The 13,771-nt window shown below is 59.2% G+C and overlaps 2 protein-coding genes across 14 annotated transcripts; one reads left to right on the top strand and one right to left on the bottom strand.

Annotated features, from left to right (window-relative positions):
- The first annotated feature begins 297 nt into the window (after positions 1–297).
- On the top strand, positions 298–3,030 carry SMIM29 (small integral membrane protein 29). 6 transcript variants are annotated; one of them, XM_003776811.4, is made up of 5 exons: positions 298–441; positions 1,557–1,740; positions 1,931–1,956; positions 2,272–2,377; positions 2,553–3,030. In XM_003776811.4, exons 2-5 carry the CDS (start codon positions 1,630–1,632, stop codon positions 2,616–2,618), a joined length of 309 nt encoding a protein of 102 aa, XP_003776859.1. In that variant the 5' UTR covers positions 298–441; positions 1,557–1,629; the 3' UTR covers positions 2,619–3,030. The 6 variants fall into 6 exon arrangements, with proteins under 6 accessions (XP_003776859.1, XP_054413395.1, XP_054413394.1 ...); XM_054557420.2 differs by having other exon boundaries at positions 335–441; positions 1,557–1,680; XM_054557419.2 differs by having other exon boundaries at positions 335–441; positions 2,311–2,377.
- A 162-nt stretch (positions 3,031–3,192) lies between these two features.
- On the bottom strand, positions 3,193–12,615 carry HMGA1 (high mobility group AT-hook 1). 8 transcript variants are annotated; one of them, XM_009241750.4, is made up of 6 exons: positions 12,472–12,615; positions 12,116–12,229; positions 8,527–8,705; positions 6,632–6,715; positions 5,911–5,961; positions 3,193–4,596 (listed from the first exon to the last, which is right to left on the bottom strand). In XM_009241750.4, the coding sequence occupies exons 3-6, from the start codon at positions 8,659–8,661 to the stop codon at positions 4,543–4,545; spliced, it is 324 nt and encodes a 107-aa protein (XP_009240025.2). In that variant the 5' UTR covers positions 8,662–8,705; positions 12,116–12,229; positions 12,472–12,615; the 3' UTR covers positions 3,193–4,542. The 8 variants fall into 8 exon arrangements, with proteins under 8 accessions (XP_009240025.2, XP_024104769.1, XP_024104768.1 ...); XM_024249001.3 differs by having other exon boundaries at positions 8,560–8,705; positions 12,472–12,610; XM_024249000.3 differs by lacking the exon at positions 12,116–12,229 and having other exon boundaries at positions 12,472–12,573.
- Between the last annotated feature and the right edge of the window lie 1,156 nt (positions 12,616–13,771).

Raw genomic sequence — 13,771 nt, 5'->3', positions numbered from 1 at the left:
GGGCTCAACGTTAGAGCGCGGCGCGACCCTACTCTGGCTGCAACGAGAGGGGTGAATGAGGTGGGCGCCGGGGACCTCCCAGAATCGGAGTTCCAGACGCTGGCGGGCCAGGGGCCGCCGGAAAACTACGCGCGCCCCGCCCTACCCCGTCCGGCCCCGCGCCCCGCTCTCCTCCCCCACTACACAGCCCTCGGCTGCCCCCTGCCGCCGCCGGGCGGACCCTGCGAGCCCCGCTGTCCCCGCCTTCGCACCGCCCACCCCCGCCTCCGGATTGGCGGCTCCAGAAATCTCCAGGCCACCGGCTTTCCGCTACCGGATTGGCTGCGCCCGGGTGCTGAGGCCCGGCCCATTTCCCCGGGTCCTTTGATCACGCGCCTGACGGCTTTTCCGGGGCCCGGGAGCCAACCGAGGGCGTTCCTGTCGGGGCTGCAGCGGCGGGAGGTAAGGCATGGCCAGGCCGGCTGGGCTGCAGAGCGCCGGCACGGGTCCACGCCTCGGGGTGACGGGCTTCCAGGATGTTAGGGCGCGGGGCGGCCCATCCGCATCCCCCAACACCCCCACCTCCGTCCTGAGCCTCCCAGCGCCGTGGGAACCACCTCCTGTCCGCTGTTGCTGGCCCGCATCCTAGCAGCGGCCTGACGCCCTCCCCACCCTGGCTTGCCCCCTTGACCTGGGACGATGAGCATACGACTGGGTAAGGGCAAGCTCGGTGCCCCGTGCCCTAAGGACACGGGTGTAGGTCGCTCATACCTTGCCCTCTGATAGAGACTCAAGCGAACCTGGGTCGCGGACCTTGGGCCATCAGCGTGCAAACTGCCCCAGGACGATCTCTTTGCTTCTGTCGATGGGGACTGACCCTCTCCACCTCTGCCTGTCAGCTCAGGCCAGGAGGGGAGGGACCTGGGCGGAGCTCCGGGTGGAGACAAGAGGAAGGTGACATCATCTTGAAGATACAATCCAGCTTTACCCACTCGTGTCCACCCTGGCACACGAGACAGATGGGGGAGAGGGTGTTTGGACTGTATGTCTGAGATGACACTAGGGACAAGGGCATAGAACCCAGGCATGGAGTCCATCGCTTGAAGTGGGATTGGACCAGGATGGAAACGGGCTCCTTCAGATGCTCCCATCTCAGCCCTGGCTGCAGTGCAGGTCCATCCTTTAGACCTCATTTACCCGTTTTGCTCCACTGGACAGGTGCTGGCAGCCCAATGCCCCAAAAGGGTTGGGGCAGGCGCATGAAACCTGCACTTAATCTTTCTCCAAAAGTTGAGACTTGTAAATGTTTGGCCAGCATCTGAGCTGGGCCCCACCCTGATTTAGGGATAGGAGTAGGGCAAGACTCAGCCCTGGATCCAGGCCTTCCCTTGATCCCCTTTCCTGCCAGGTTTTGCCAAGACTTACTGGAGGGTCACACCCAGTACATCTACCTGGAGGATCCCTCCTCCCAGGATTTGACCTGGGACCAGTTTTCATAGATCTCCAGCTCTGGGGGAGGGATCCAGAGTCTGGATGTCACCTGGGTGCAACTGATAACCTCCCTTCCTCCTCCCCAGGGAGCCCAGTGGAGGCGCCCTCCCGAAGCACCACTGCCCATGCTGACCACCCAGCCCTCCGGCTGCTGATGTCATGAGTAACACCACTGTGCCCAGTGCCCCCCAGGCCAACAGCGACTCCATGGTGGGCTATGTGTTGGGGCCCTTCTTCCTCATCACCCTGGTCGGGGTGGTGGTGGCTGTGGTAAGGAGCCCTCATATACACACACACACACCCACAGCTTTGCTAAGGCAGGGGCTGGGTGGGCCTGGTCCAATCTGCACAGAGTCCCCACTGTCCTGTTAAGGGAGTGAAGGGTGTGGAGGTGGGCCTCTCTCTGCTTGTGGGCCTTCCTGGGCTCAGCAGCCCCCACAGTGCTGTGTCTCTGTTGCAGGTAATGTATGTACAGAAGAAAAAGCGGTGAGTGTCCCTGTCCCCCACCCACCCTAACCCCACACCCATTCTGAAATTCCTGCTCATAGGCTCTGAGTTTTCTGTAAGATGTCCCTCAGCCATCCTGATACAAACCTGAAATTTGTTTTCCCTGCCCCAGCCTCAGGTTACTCACTGGGGAAAGCCCCTTTGTAGAATCAGGGTTGTATTCTTGGAGGTACAGTGTGTCCCAAAAGGCACCCACTGGAATTGCCCCTGCCTGGGAAAGGGAGGAGAGACGGGGCAGCCAGGTGTTTGATGAGGGTTGGGGGGGCCTCCTGAGTCCCCTCCCCTGCTCCCCAGGGTGGACAGGCTGCGCCATCACCTGCTCCCCATGTACAGCTATGACCCAGCTGAGGAACTGCATGAGGCTGAGCAGGAGCTGCTCTCTGACATGGGAGACCCCAAGGTGAGCACTTGGGGGCCAGGGGGAGAATGAGGCAAGGTGGGGGCCAGCCCTGTTCCCAGCCATACTCGTCCACACTGAAACCAGAGCCTGGTTCTGCTTAGTTGGGCTGTAACTGGGTGCTGAGTACTCCCAGGGAACACAGCCCAGCCTTGTGGTGTGGTCTCCTCCCCGACAGGTGGTACATGGCTGGCAGAGTGGCTACCAGCACAAGCGGATGCCGCTGCTGGATGTCAAGACGTGACCTGACCCCCTTGCCCCACCCTTCAGAGCCTGGGGTCCTGGACTGCCTGGGGCCCTGCTGTCGGTCTGCTTCCCCTGCCATCACCTAGCTCCCCCTGCTGGGTGCTGGGTCTCCATTTCTCCCTCCACCCACCCTCAGCAGCATCTGCTTCCCATGCCCTCACCATCACCTCACTGCCCCCAGGCCTTTTGCCCTTTGTGGGTGTTGAGCTCACTGCCCACCCACAGGTACTCATGGGAAGAGGTTTTCCTTCTGGGATGGGGGCGGCTGGTAGACACCTTTGCTTTCTCTCGCCCTCCTGGGCTTGGCTTGGGCATAAATCCCCAGGCGGGCATTGGAGTTGTTTCCATGGTGATGGGGCCAGATGTATAGTATTCAGTATATATTTTGTAAATAAAATGTTTTGTGGCTAGGGGTTTTGATTTCATCAAGAGGCTTAAAATGACCTTCCCCGAGGTGACTCCAGTGCTATTTCCCCTCCCTTCCTGCAGCCTGAGGGATGGGGGCCAGAACACAAGTGTCACCCATCCTACCTGCCCCAGGCTTTAGGGGCACACACCACAGGAGACTCCAGTCCAGAAAAGGATATTTTTTTTATTCAAGTAACTGCAAATAGGAAACCAGAGAGGGAGCCCCAGGCTGGGACAAATCATGGCTACCCCTCCCCAACAGAACAGGGGGAGGAGGTGGCCCCTACACCCTTTATGGTCGATTCGGGCCCCCTTGCTCACTCTGCTGCAGCATCCTAGGGGCAGGGCCCCACCTTCCCTGGGACTGGGGTAGTCGGTCACCCAGCCTGCCATGCCCCAGCCCCTCTTCCCCACAAAGAGTATCTTGGGGGAGGGGATCGTGGGCAGAACAGGAGGCAATGAGGATGAACATTTGGCGCTGGTAGCAGCAGCAATGACGGATGTCGAAGAATGGAACATTGAACAAAAAACAACACAACTGTCCAGAGGTAGTTTGTGAACAGAGGAAAAATGGAACCAGAACCTTGGGGGGCAGGGAGGAGCAGGAGGGGGGTTGGGAGCGGGCAGGGTGAGCTCCTTGTTATTGGTGCCCCATCTGACGAGGGGGAAATGGCTGAATGGCGGAAGCAAAGTAGGGTTAGGGGAGCAGCCCCAGCCCACCTCAGGTGGCGGCCACAGGGCTCTTGGGCCTCACCTGGACAATAAGTGACTGCATCTCCATCACCACAATATGTACTCAGATCCCAGGCGGAGGGCAAGGGGGCTGCAGCCACAATGAAGAGGGAGTAGGGGACTCACCCCTCCTGCCTTCCTGTAGCCGAAGGCGGCTGTCCAACCTAGTGCAGGGACTAGGGAAGTTGGGGAAGGATGAAAAGTGTGAGCCCCACGTGGTGACAAAGACAGTTTGGCTGGGGGAATCCTGGGGGCCAGCACCCCCCTCCATTGGCCACACCTGCTGCTGCCAGGGCAGTGGAGTAGGGCGTGCCAGGATGAGATGGGGCTTGGGCCCCTTTTAAGGCCAGGGGAACCCTCCCAGGCCCCACTATGGGAAGCCAGAGGGAACAGTGAAGGAGCAGAGAGGGTGCCCCCAAACCAAAAGCCCAGAGAGCAATGTCCCCCACCACCAAGGGAGTGGGGACGCAGCAGGTGCAGGGTGCGGCTAAGTGGGATGTTAGCCTTGTCCAGGAGGGCATGTATGTATGCGTGGGTGGGCGGGGGGAGCTGGGAACTGAGGCCAGGGGAAAACTGCTCCCCACTCAGCCCATGGGAGCCCTGCAGCGGCTGGTGTGCTGTGTAGTGTGGTGGTGAGGGCACAGGTGGAAGATGGGGGTGGCGGCCAGAGGCGGTGGTGATGGTGGGCCTGGGGAAGGGGCAGGGGCGGTGGGAGCGGAGCAAAGCTGTCCAGTCCCAGAAGGAAGCTGCTCCTCCAGTGAGGAGCAGGCGGCACGCACGGGTCACTGCTCCTCCTCCGAGGACTCCTGCGAGATGCCCTCCTCTTCCTCCTTCTCCTGTGAGGTGGGCAGTTGTTGGTGTGAGCTCTGGCCCGGTCCCCCTCTTCCACCCCCAGAGGCTGGCCCCCACCCGCTCCCTGCACTCCCCGGCTCTCCTGAAGAGGGATGAGTCAGGGCTGAGTGTGTGGGTGACTCAGCAACCTCCACGGCCCGGCTTCATTCATAAAAAGAATTTAAAAGGAGGAAAAAACCCCACACACATGCTGCTCTCACCCAGAGCCAGGAGCCAAGCCCCCTTGGCCCCCAGGCCCACGGAGGGCAGGAGGGCAGAGCTCAGGGCAGCACTGAGCTTCAGGACGTGACTGACTCCCTAGGGGAGAAGAGGAGGTGGGGGACGAGGTGGCTGGGGGAGGAAATGGGAAGGGGTGACTGGAAGGTGCAAGAGCCCTCTGGTGGGTGCAGGGGAACCAGGTCCTTGGCCCACAGGGGCAGATGCTGTGCTGTGGTGCCCTGGCCCTCCGGGGTGGCCAAGGGCTGACCCTAGGCCGGGGTGGGGAGGAAGGGGAAGTGTGTGCCGCCGGGGCTCACTCACTGGGCGGGAATGTCGGGACACCACACGGGGCTACAGCCCCCGTGCCAGGCACAAACTCCAAAACAACTTGTTTCCTGTTACTCACTCTTGGGGCCTGGCCAGCAGCACCCCCTAACCCCTCCACCCCAGCAATGGCTCAGCTCGAGGAATGACAGCTTCAGGGATTTGAGGGGGCAGGCTTGGGGTAGGAGAGGGCCAGGAGCTGGAAGGCTGGGGTGACCCTAACTGCAGTGGCCCCCTAGAGGCAGCCTCTTGACTCAGCCCACCGAGCCTTTCCACCAGCTGTTTGGGGACCCAGAATTGGATGGTGCCCTCCAGTGCAGTGTGGTGGGTCACATCAGAACTCTAGCACCGACCCCTCCCAGGGCCCAGCTCCTTTGCTGTTTCTCTTCTCCAGAGGATCATAAGAAGGACAAACCATCACCCTATGGCTTCCTTTCCTCATCTCTAATTGAGGGGGACACAGGCTAAATGACTTCCAAGATCTCCCCTAGACGTTCTGAGTATTCTAGGAGCAGGAAAGGGAGGGACCCCCACACACAACTAGGGCAGGGCAGGGCAGGGGGATGTGGTCTGATTTGTACCTGGGACCCCTCACTTCTCATAGGCACAGCCCAGGCCAGGTACCTTCCCCTCTCTGGACTTCTGTAAAATCTGATGTCCCAGCAGGTCAGGGAGAGCCTTTCCATAGGGGGTGCATAGCATCAGGTACTGTGTACTCTTAACACCCTCACTCAAAAGAGCCCAGGAGGCAAGCAGCAGTCTGCTTCTTCACCTACCAGTTTTTTGGGTCTGCCCCTTGGTTTCCTTCCTGGAGTTGTGGTGGTTTTCTAGAGGGTTAGAGAAAATATCTCCTAAGTCCAAAATGCTCAACAGTGCTCACCCGATGCCCCATGGTGATGGGGGGCAGACCTACCTGCCTGTTCAGGGTGACCCAACACTCTCACCCAACAGGCTCACCCAAGTCCAGCTGGCGATGACTGGCCAGCCACATTTGCCCCCTCAACACACACACGCCCCCTACTCCCACCTCCGCCCATGACTCAGAGGATATGAGTCGTGTCTTAGAAAAAATAAAATAAAAAACAAAACAACTTTTCTGAAAGGCTAATGCCACTGCGAATCTGGCCTTTGCTGCTTGTCCCCACCCCTTCAGGTTCCAGGGGACCCCAAGAGAAGGTAACATTCTCAGCCCAGGGGCTGGCAGGGACCCTCCATTCTTCCCACTCTGCCTTTCTCTAGATCAGGAAAGCTGTGGGACTTCTGACCTGATCTCCGCTGTGTCCTGGGCAGGACCAACCCCCCAGAAGTAAGACCTTAGTCATCGCCCCACTCTCCCCAGTTAGCAAAGACTCATTGCCATCCCTGTACCAGGGAAGGGGGTACACAACTGGGATGACCGAGCCCCTTCCCAGACCTCCCCATAGCCGTGACCATGGAGCCAACAAGAGGATCCTCTGCTAGTCATTCACCCAGGGGTGGTCCCATCTCAAGTCTCACCCGGGTCTTGGCAGCACCCTTGTTTTTGCTTCCCTTTGGTCGGCCCCGAGGTCTCTTAGGTGTTGGCACTTCGCTGGGCTCCTTCTGTAAAGACAGAGGGGGTAGTCAGGGACAGTCACCACCTGTTTCCACCCCCTCAGAAGACACAGCCCTCTGCCTCCTCAACAAGGTTAAGTCAGCAAGAACCAAGAACCACGAACCATTCCTGACCTAGGAATCCCTTCAGGATGCAAAGCTCCAGTTTGAGCATCTTTGCAAAGTGCCTCCCACCTCTCCCCTTGCTTCCCTGCAGGTTTCTAAGACGCAAAATGACAAGAGCCCAGAAGACCCCTAGGAAAGGCATTCTGGGGACAGAAAGACACTGTTAGGTGGCTCTGCCCAAGTCTCAGTTCTGACACTGATCTTGGGTGGGACACTTAATGCTGGAGCCTCAGTTTCCTCATCTATAAATGGTGAAGACTTCCCTCGCAGGGTGTCATGGAGATTAAATGGGTAATGTATGGTTATCTAGCACTGGGCCATGATCACTGCCCACCCTCTCAGATGACCTATGCTGGACACACACTCCCTGCCTGCACTTGCAAACCTGGAGCCCGTGCAGGCTGCCCCCAGAGAAGGGGAATTATAGCCGGACTCCAGAGATCCCTGCCATCATTCCCACTGAAATTTTAATACGCCGTAGATAGAATAAAAAGCTGCTGCATAATGCATATAAGGTGTGTGGTGAAGGCGTGCCAGCTACTGTTTCCTAGGGGGCCGCCCATGGGCTGTCTATAACCAGGGTCCAGTAACTCTGCACCCCTCCTGATACCTCCCACTAACCATGGCTAACAGGTGGGGTAGGAGGGGAGGCTGAGGGAGCTAGGCTAAGAGGACAAATGACCCCACCCCAGGCTCTGAAGGTGGCTGCCGAATTCCAACGCAGCAGACTCCTCACAGCTCATGTCTCCCTAGGCCCAGGTCAGCACAGACCACTCTCCACCTTACGGACAGGGAAAACCTGGAGGTGAACAACCTGTATCATGTTTAAGGGGCAGAGGTCAAACTCAACTCCTCTTACCTCTTTCCCAGGGAAGGGAAGTAGCTGGGCTTCACCAACAGCCACCCCTCACTTGGGTGACAGCTGCCTCTGTAAGAGGCCAATATGGGGTCCCCCCAAGCCCAAGTGGCCATGCTCCCTAAGGTGCCCCACGGCGCCAGGCTGGCAGCCTCATCCTTCTATAAGGACCTTGTGGGGAGAGCAGCACCAGGGTTCTGAGGGTCACTGCCACCAACTCTCCAACATTTTTGACTTCTTGGGCTTCAATTTCCATCTAAAGAGCCAGGGGCAATGCCCATTCCAGAACTACTCATAACATGGCCTGTGCATAAACAGGTGCTGGCTCACACAGGCACCCGTTTCTCACCTGGGATGAGGAAGTACAAGAATCAACCATAAGTATTCAGAAACTATAGCAAATTGACAAAAATCATTTTATGTGCACTGAATCTAATGATTAAAAACCCTGGGCTTCTATGTTCATTTTTGTTCATTCATCTTTACTGCATTTTAAAATCACTGGTCCACAGTGGATTGGAAATTAAGAAAAAGGTGAGTGTTTCAAGTAAGCACTGGCTACGTGACCTCTGGGGTGCTTTAGGTTTGGACTTTCTGCCATTGGCTTCAGAATTCATCTTGAATTCCTCGGCCCCCGGTTCTCTCCTGGGGTCTCGAGAGATCTGACCAGAGTTGCAAGTGGGGCAGGAGTACACACAGGTGGGAGGACATACCCACACGCTTACTGCGCAGAGTCATTCTGCACCCTCTATGCACGTTCTCGCCTGCTGAATGAAACTCCAGGCACCTCCCTAGCCCCAAAGGGTAAACCGAGTGAAGCAAAGGTTTGGACACCCACCTGACTCCCTACCAGCGCTGTCCCGGGACTCACCGGAGGCTGCTTGCGCGGCCTGCCCCGGCCCCGCTTCTCAGTGCCGTCCTTTTCCTGCTTGGAGGCCAAAGGCTGGCTGGACTTCGAGCTCGACTCGCTCATCTTCCCTTCTCTAAGGAGCAGGTGGAAGAGTGATGGCTGGGATGCTGGGAGACAGAAAAGTGCTTTTAGACAAACATCTCACTTCAGCCACTTTCTACCCCCTCATCACCCACACCTTCAAGGCACACTGCAGAAAATTGTGCTCCCAGGGGCCCCCAGGCCTCCTACTCTGCCCAGGATGGAGGGGTCTGCCCACCCCCAGATGCTGCCAAGGGCGGGGAAGGGCCGTTGGCCCTAATCAGCTCCTTATCTATCTCCTGTTCAGAAGGGCTCTTTGTTGTCCTGCCTTAACACCGCCCCAACGGAGCGTGGTGGGGGGGTCCCAGGAGGTACAGCCAGCCCAGACCTAGCTACATGGGTGAGGCCGCCCTGGGGCAAAGGTGTGGGGAGGTGGGGTCTGACATATTGCCAGCATCCCCTCCTTCTGTAGCCAACTGCTGCCCTTTCTCTTTAAGAGAAAATCCAGCCTACGCAGTTCAGTGGGAAAACGGAAAGAATGAGACCTTGCGATCTGGCAGCTATGGACATTGATCCCCTGCCCGCCTCACTGACAATATTGCCTATCTGGCAAGGTGCAAGACTCAGGACCAAAAAGAGTCAATCACATAGCCAGGGGTGGTGCCCACCCACCAGCTCTCTTCTCTGTTCTCACCCAGGGTAAATCCCTGGAGGATTCAAAGACTGGTATAATTGAGGGAGGGAGGAGATGGTTGAAGCTAGTGGGTGAGGTGTGGGAGGAAAGTGAGCCCAAAGCCAAAGGCCACCCTCCTCTTTCCCCTTAGCCCTCCTCTGCCCAACTGGAGTCAGATGGGACTTTGTCAGATGGGTAGGGAATTCTTCAACTGAAATGTACCACCTAACAGACCCTGGCTGGCCCTCATCCTTTAGGATGAGGTTTAGGGCTCATCCTAAAACCTTCTTGGTCATTTTCTAGCATCTTCCTTCTTCTCAGAGGCCTGTTGGGGTTTAATTAACCCCATCAATTTTGAGTTTTCCTAAAACTTCTCATTGGAAGGAGGGCCTGCAACCTGTATTTGGGAATACCCTGTACTACAGGCTTAGAAAGGACAGTCCTCCACATCTTCATCCTAGTCCTTATCATCCCCAGGCTACAGATGGATGAGACGCCGGAGGCCTAGGCTACACATTTTTCCAGTAACCAATCCCTGCCTGCCATGGTAAGGGGTGGGCCCAAGCGGCTCCACTTCTGAAACCCTCTCAATCTGTAAGATCAAGGTAATTATAAGGTACCTGCCTGAACTACCTCCTGACTGCTTCAAGGATCAAACTAGGTAATAGTTTAGAAAAACTTAAAATAATAGAAAGAAATCTTCACTCTAACCAAAATAAGAACTAGACCATTTGAAAATGATTTATGGGCCAGGTGAGGTGACTCATGCCTGTAATCCCAGCACTTTGGGATGCCAAGGCAGGAGGACTGCTTGAGGTCAGGAGTTCGAGACCAGCCTGGACAATCCGGTGGGACCCCCATGTCTAATTTAAGAGAAAAAAAAAAAGAAGAAAAAGAGTTTTTACCCCAATGAGAGGAAAAAAACATTTTTGCAATCTTGTGATTTCTGGAGGGCCCAGGACCTCCATTTTCAAGCATCAAGAGACCCTCCAGACAGCGGGACTTTGGTAATTATTCTATCTTATAATGTTTCAGACTTGGAGACCCTTTTAAACAAGGTGGTTGGTGATTTATCCTGCTCCGTCATTAGTGGCTTGGCCTGCTCTGCAATTACAGGCAGTGATTAGAATCTTATATTACACCACAGGTCCCCCTTCAAACTAAACATCAAAATTAATCAACTAAACGAGTGCTGACCTCATATAAGGTCTGCCTGGGGCCCCCTCATCGAGGGGGTTCCAGTTGGGCGAAGCCAGTTCGGAATCCCAGAGAGCCTGGCCCGGCCTGCCTGGAGATCTTGGCGGGTCTCCCTGGAAGCTCTCATACCATCTGGTGCCTCCCCCCACCTCTTGCTGCTGGGGACCCTTTAATCCCCCTCAGCCAACCCCCCACGAACTAAATGAAGGCCCGAAGCCCTTTCCAGTGAGGCCAAGAAACGCTCGTCTTTTCCACCTGTTTCTGAACATCAGAGGCCTGTCTTGGAGGAACTACATTTAGGGCCTAACCCCAATCCCGCTTGGGCCTCAAGCCTGTCTCCTTCATACACTGTGCATGCAAAGTGTGCTCCTCAAATACTTAAGTACTCTGCAGGAAAGGCCCTAGGAAATTATCTTGGGGGTTCCCTTGTTTTCTTCCCCGTCCCCCGTAAAAAGGTAGCCCAGAGAAGCCTTATGAGTTGCCTAAGGTCACACAGCAAATTGGCGAGCAGGAAAAAGTAGGTTCCCGGTGACCCGGTCAACACGACACTTTGCCTACCCGCCTAGCGGCTAAGGCTAAGCCCCCGAGACATCAGGCTCCAGACCCGGCCCGAGGGTGACTCTGCAAGTGTCTGCGCCCGGCCGTTGCAGGCCGGCCGGCGGGACCCGGGGCCAGGGCGCGCGGGGGGGAGGGGCGCAGGCCGCTCCTGCAGGCGCGGGAAAGCAGCGCACCCCGACCGCATGCACCGCCACGCGGGTGCACCCGGCCCCACTTCCTGCCAGAGGGGGCACCCAAGCCCGCCTTGGGGCAGGAAACCTGGCGCGCGCGGGCGCGGGGGAGAGGAAGAAAGCCCCCTCTCTCTGTCCCCTCCCCGCAAAATAAAGCCCCAGAAGAAAATAAAATAGAAACGGGGAGTCAAAGGGACTAGTTCCAACAGAGCCCAGCAAAGCAGCGAAACCAGTTTGTGGGGGCGGAGGGCAGGCCCGGCCCCTGGGGCTGAAGAGGCGCGGGCCAGGCCAGAGGTGGGGTCGGGGTGAAGCCCCAAACCCAGGCCCGCGCTCCGGCCTCATCTGCGGAGGGGGCGCGAGAGAAAGGCCGAGAGGGCGTAGGGCCGAATTTCGGGGTTCCTCCCCAACCCCCTCACTTCCAGAACTTCCCTGAGCTGCGGGGGGCACCCGACCCCCCACTCTGCCGCCGCGCCGCAGCCCGTGTCTCTCCCCGCCCCTCACCCGGGCCCGGGCTCGGGCTCGGGCTCTGGCTCCAGCGGGAGCGGCCGCCGCGCGAGGTGCGCCGGGCTCCTCCGGGCTCCGCCGGGTGCACAACTCGCGCTCGCCGCAGCTGCGCGCCCCCTCCCCCACCGCGCGCCTTTCCCGGGTCCCCGCCCCCCGCAGGGCGCCCGCGGCGCGGGGGAAGGGGTGCGGGCGTCCTCCCCGCGCCGCCGGGCCCCGCCGCCCGCCCCCGCGCCGCGCGGCCCTCCCCCGCCGCCGGCTCGCGCCGCCCCGGCCTGGGAATAAAGCCGGCGGCGCGCGCTGCAGCCCCGGGCGGCTCGCAGGAGGGGCGACGTGCGGGCGGGGGCGCGGGCGCCCCCCTCCGCCGCCGCCGCCGCGGGCCCCGGGGACGACTCACCGCGAGCTCGGCCGCCGGCCTGCGGTGCGCGCTCCGGGTTGCCGGGAGCGGCGGTGCTGGGCGCTGAGGACCGGCCTGGCTCCGCCGCGGCCGCCGCTGGTAGCAAATGCGGATCTGAAACCGGGAGAGAGAGCAGAGGCGCTCAGAGACCGCCGCCGCCGCGTGCTCGCCGCCCAGGCCCCCGCGGGGTATTTATGTGTCACAGCCAGGCGGGGGGACAAAAATATTCCCCCTCCCCCGAAGGATGGCGAGGGGCAGGAAGCTGGGCACGGCCCGTGCGCGGCCTCAATAAATAAATAATTTAATTAAATTATAGATATAAAAAAAAGAAGCCACCGGAGCGGCCGCGAACTCACGCCTTCTTGGAGCCGCGCCAGCGCCAGAAATAGCCCCGGCTCGGAGTCCCAATTAGAGGAGCGCAGCACCGGCTCAGGGGAGCTTAAAAAGAGCGACCCAGGGGCAGGGGGGACGGGCCCGCCCGCGCCAGCCGTGTCACTCAGGGGGCGGGGCCATGCAAATGAGCCCGGGGATTTAAAAGGGCGGCCGCCCGCCAGCCGCCGCTGCCGCGCGGGTGGGTGCTGACGGCAGGGAGGGGTGTGTGGGAGGCCTGGGCTGCGAACTCGAGTCGCCCGCCCACTCCTCGCAGTCCCGGACGGAGGAGGTGTGGGAAGGCACGCACAGAGGAGTCACGAAGGAGCTTCTCGCGGGGGGTGGTGACGGGTGGCGGTATCCTTCTTCCCTGGTACAGGGGTCCCAGGGAGAGTCACCTCTAGGGGCTTCCAGGGCGTGTGGGTCCGGCCTCCCCCCCAGGGCGTGTGGGGGTGGACGGGGGTCCACGCGGGCCTAGGGGGTGAAGAGAAACGCGCTCGTTAGAGAATTCCGCGGCCTACACGCCGCCCCCTCACTAAAATAGAGAGCTGGTAGATTTCCCCTGGGCGGACAGGTGTCAGCATGTGCCTTTCAGTGTCAACCCGCGTGTGGCTGATTGGTGAGATAAAGTCTTGTGAAATTCAAACGTGAAACTTGTGAAATTCAAAGTGTTTTATTAATGGCCACCAGCGAGCCATGATCAAGGTGGAGCCTTCCAGCGAAACCAACGATTGGCTCGTTGGCAGGTACACCCAAGGGAGGCTTCATGCCTTGAGGTGACTTAGATGGTGTTCTGGAGATACGCAGACCCACTTGGGGACCTGGGCCCTTCCGCTGGGACTGTAAATAAAAATAAAAGGTGGGCCAGAGGTCGCCTGGAAGCGCTTTGAGGGCAGGGGCCGAGCACGCAGGCCGTCTCCGCCACGCCTGGCCCGCCCGGCGCCCGGCTTAACAAAGACTTGTTGCACCGAGCGAGAAGGAAGCCAAAGGGGAAGATGGCGGGGAGGGCGGTGGGGGAGGAAAGGGCGCAGGCGGAGAGGCGCGCCCTGCAGGCCGGCCCGGGGCCTTCTCGGGCGCACCTCCCGCGCCCGGTCCCCGAGGCGGCCTTCCACACCTCCTGTGATGCAGGGAATCGAAATGCGCTCCAGTGACACACGGCTGTGACTCATGTTTTTCTCTGCTCCCCTTCTTCCTCCCCGGTCAGCCGAGGCCCTGGCCCAGCCCCCTCCTCAGGGGGCGAGCCGGCGGTGGAGGGGACGCAGGAAAGCCCTCGGCCCGGCGCGGAGG

Source organism: Pongo abelii, chromosome 5, assembly GCF_028885655.2.
Source record: "Pongo abelii isolate AG06213 chromosome 5, NHGRI_mPonAbe1-v2.0_pri, whole genome shotgun sequence".
Taxonomy (NCBI): Eukaryota; Metazoa; Chordata; class Mammalia; order Primates; family Hominidae; genus Pongo; species Pongo abelii.
Note: the sequence above shows the minus strand (reverse complement) of the source record. Positions and strands in the feature narration are given on the sequence as shown.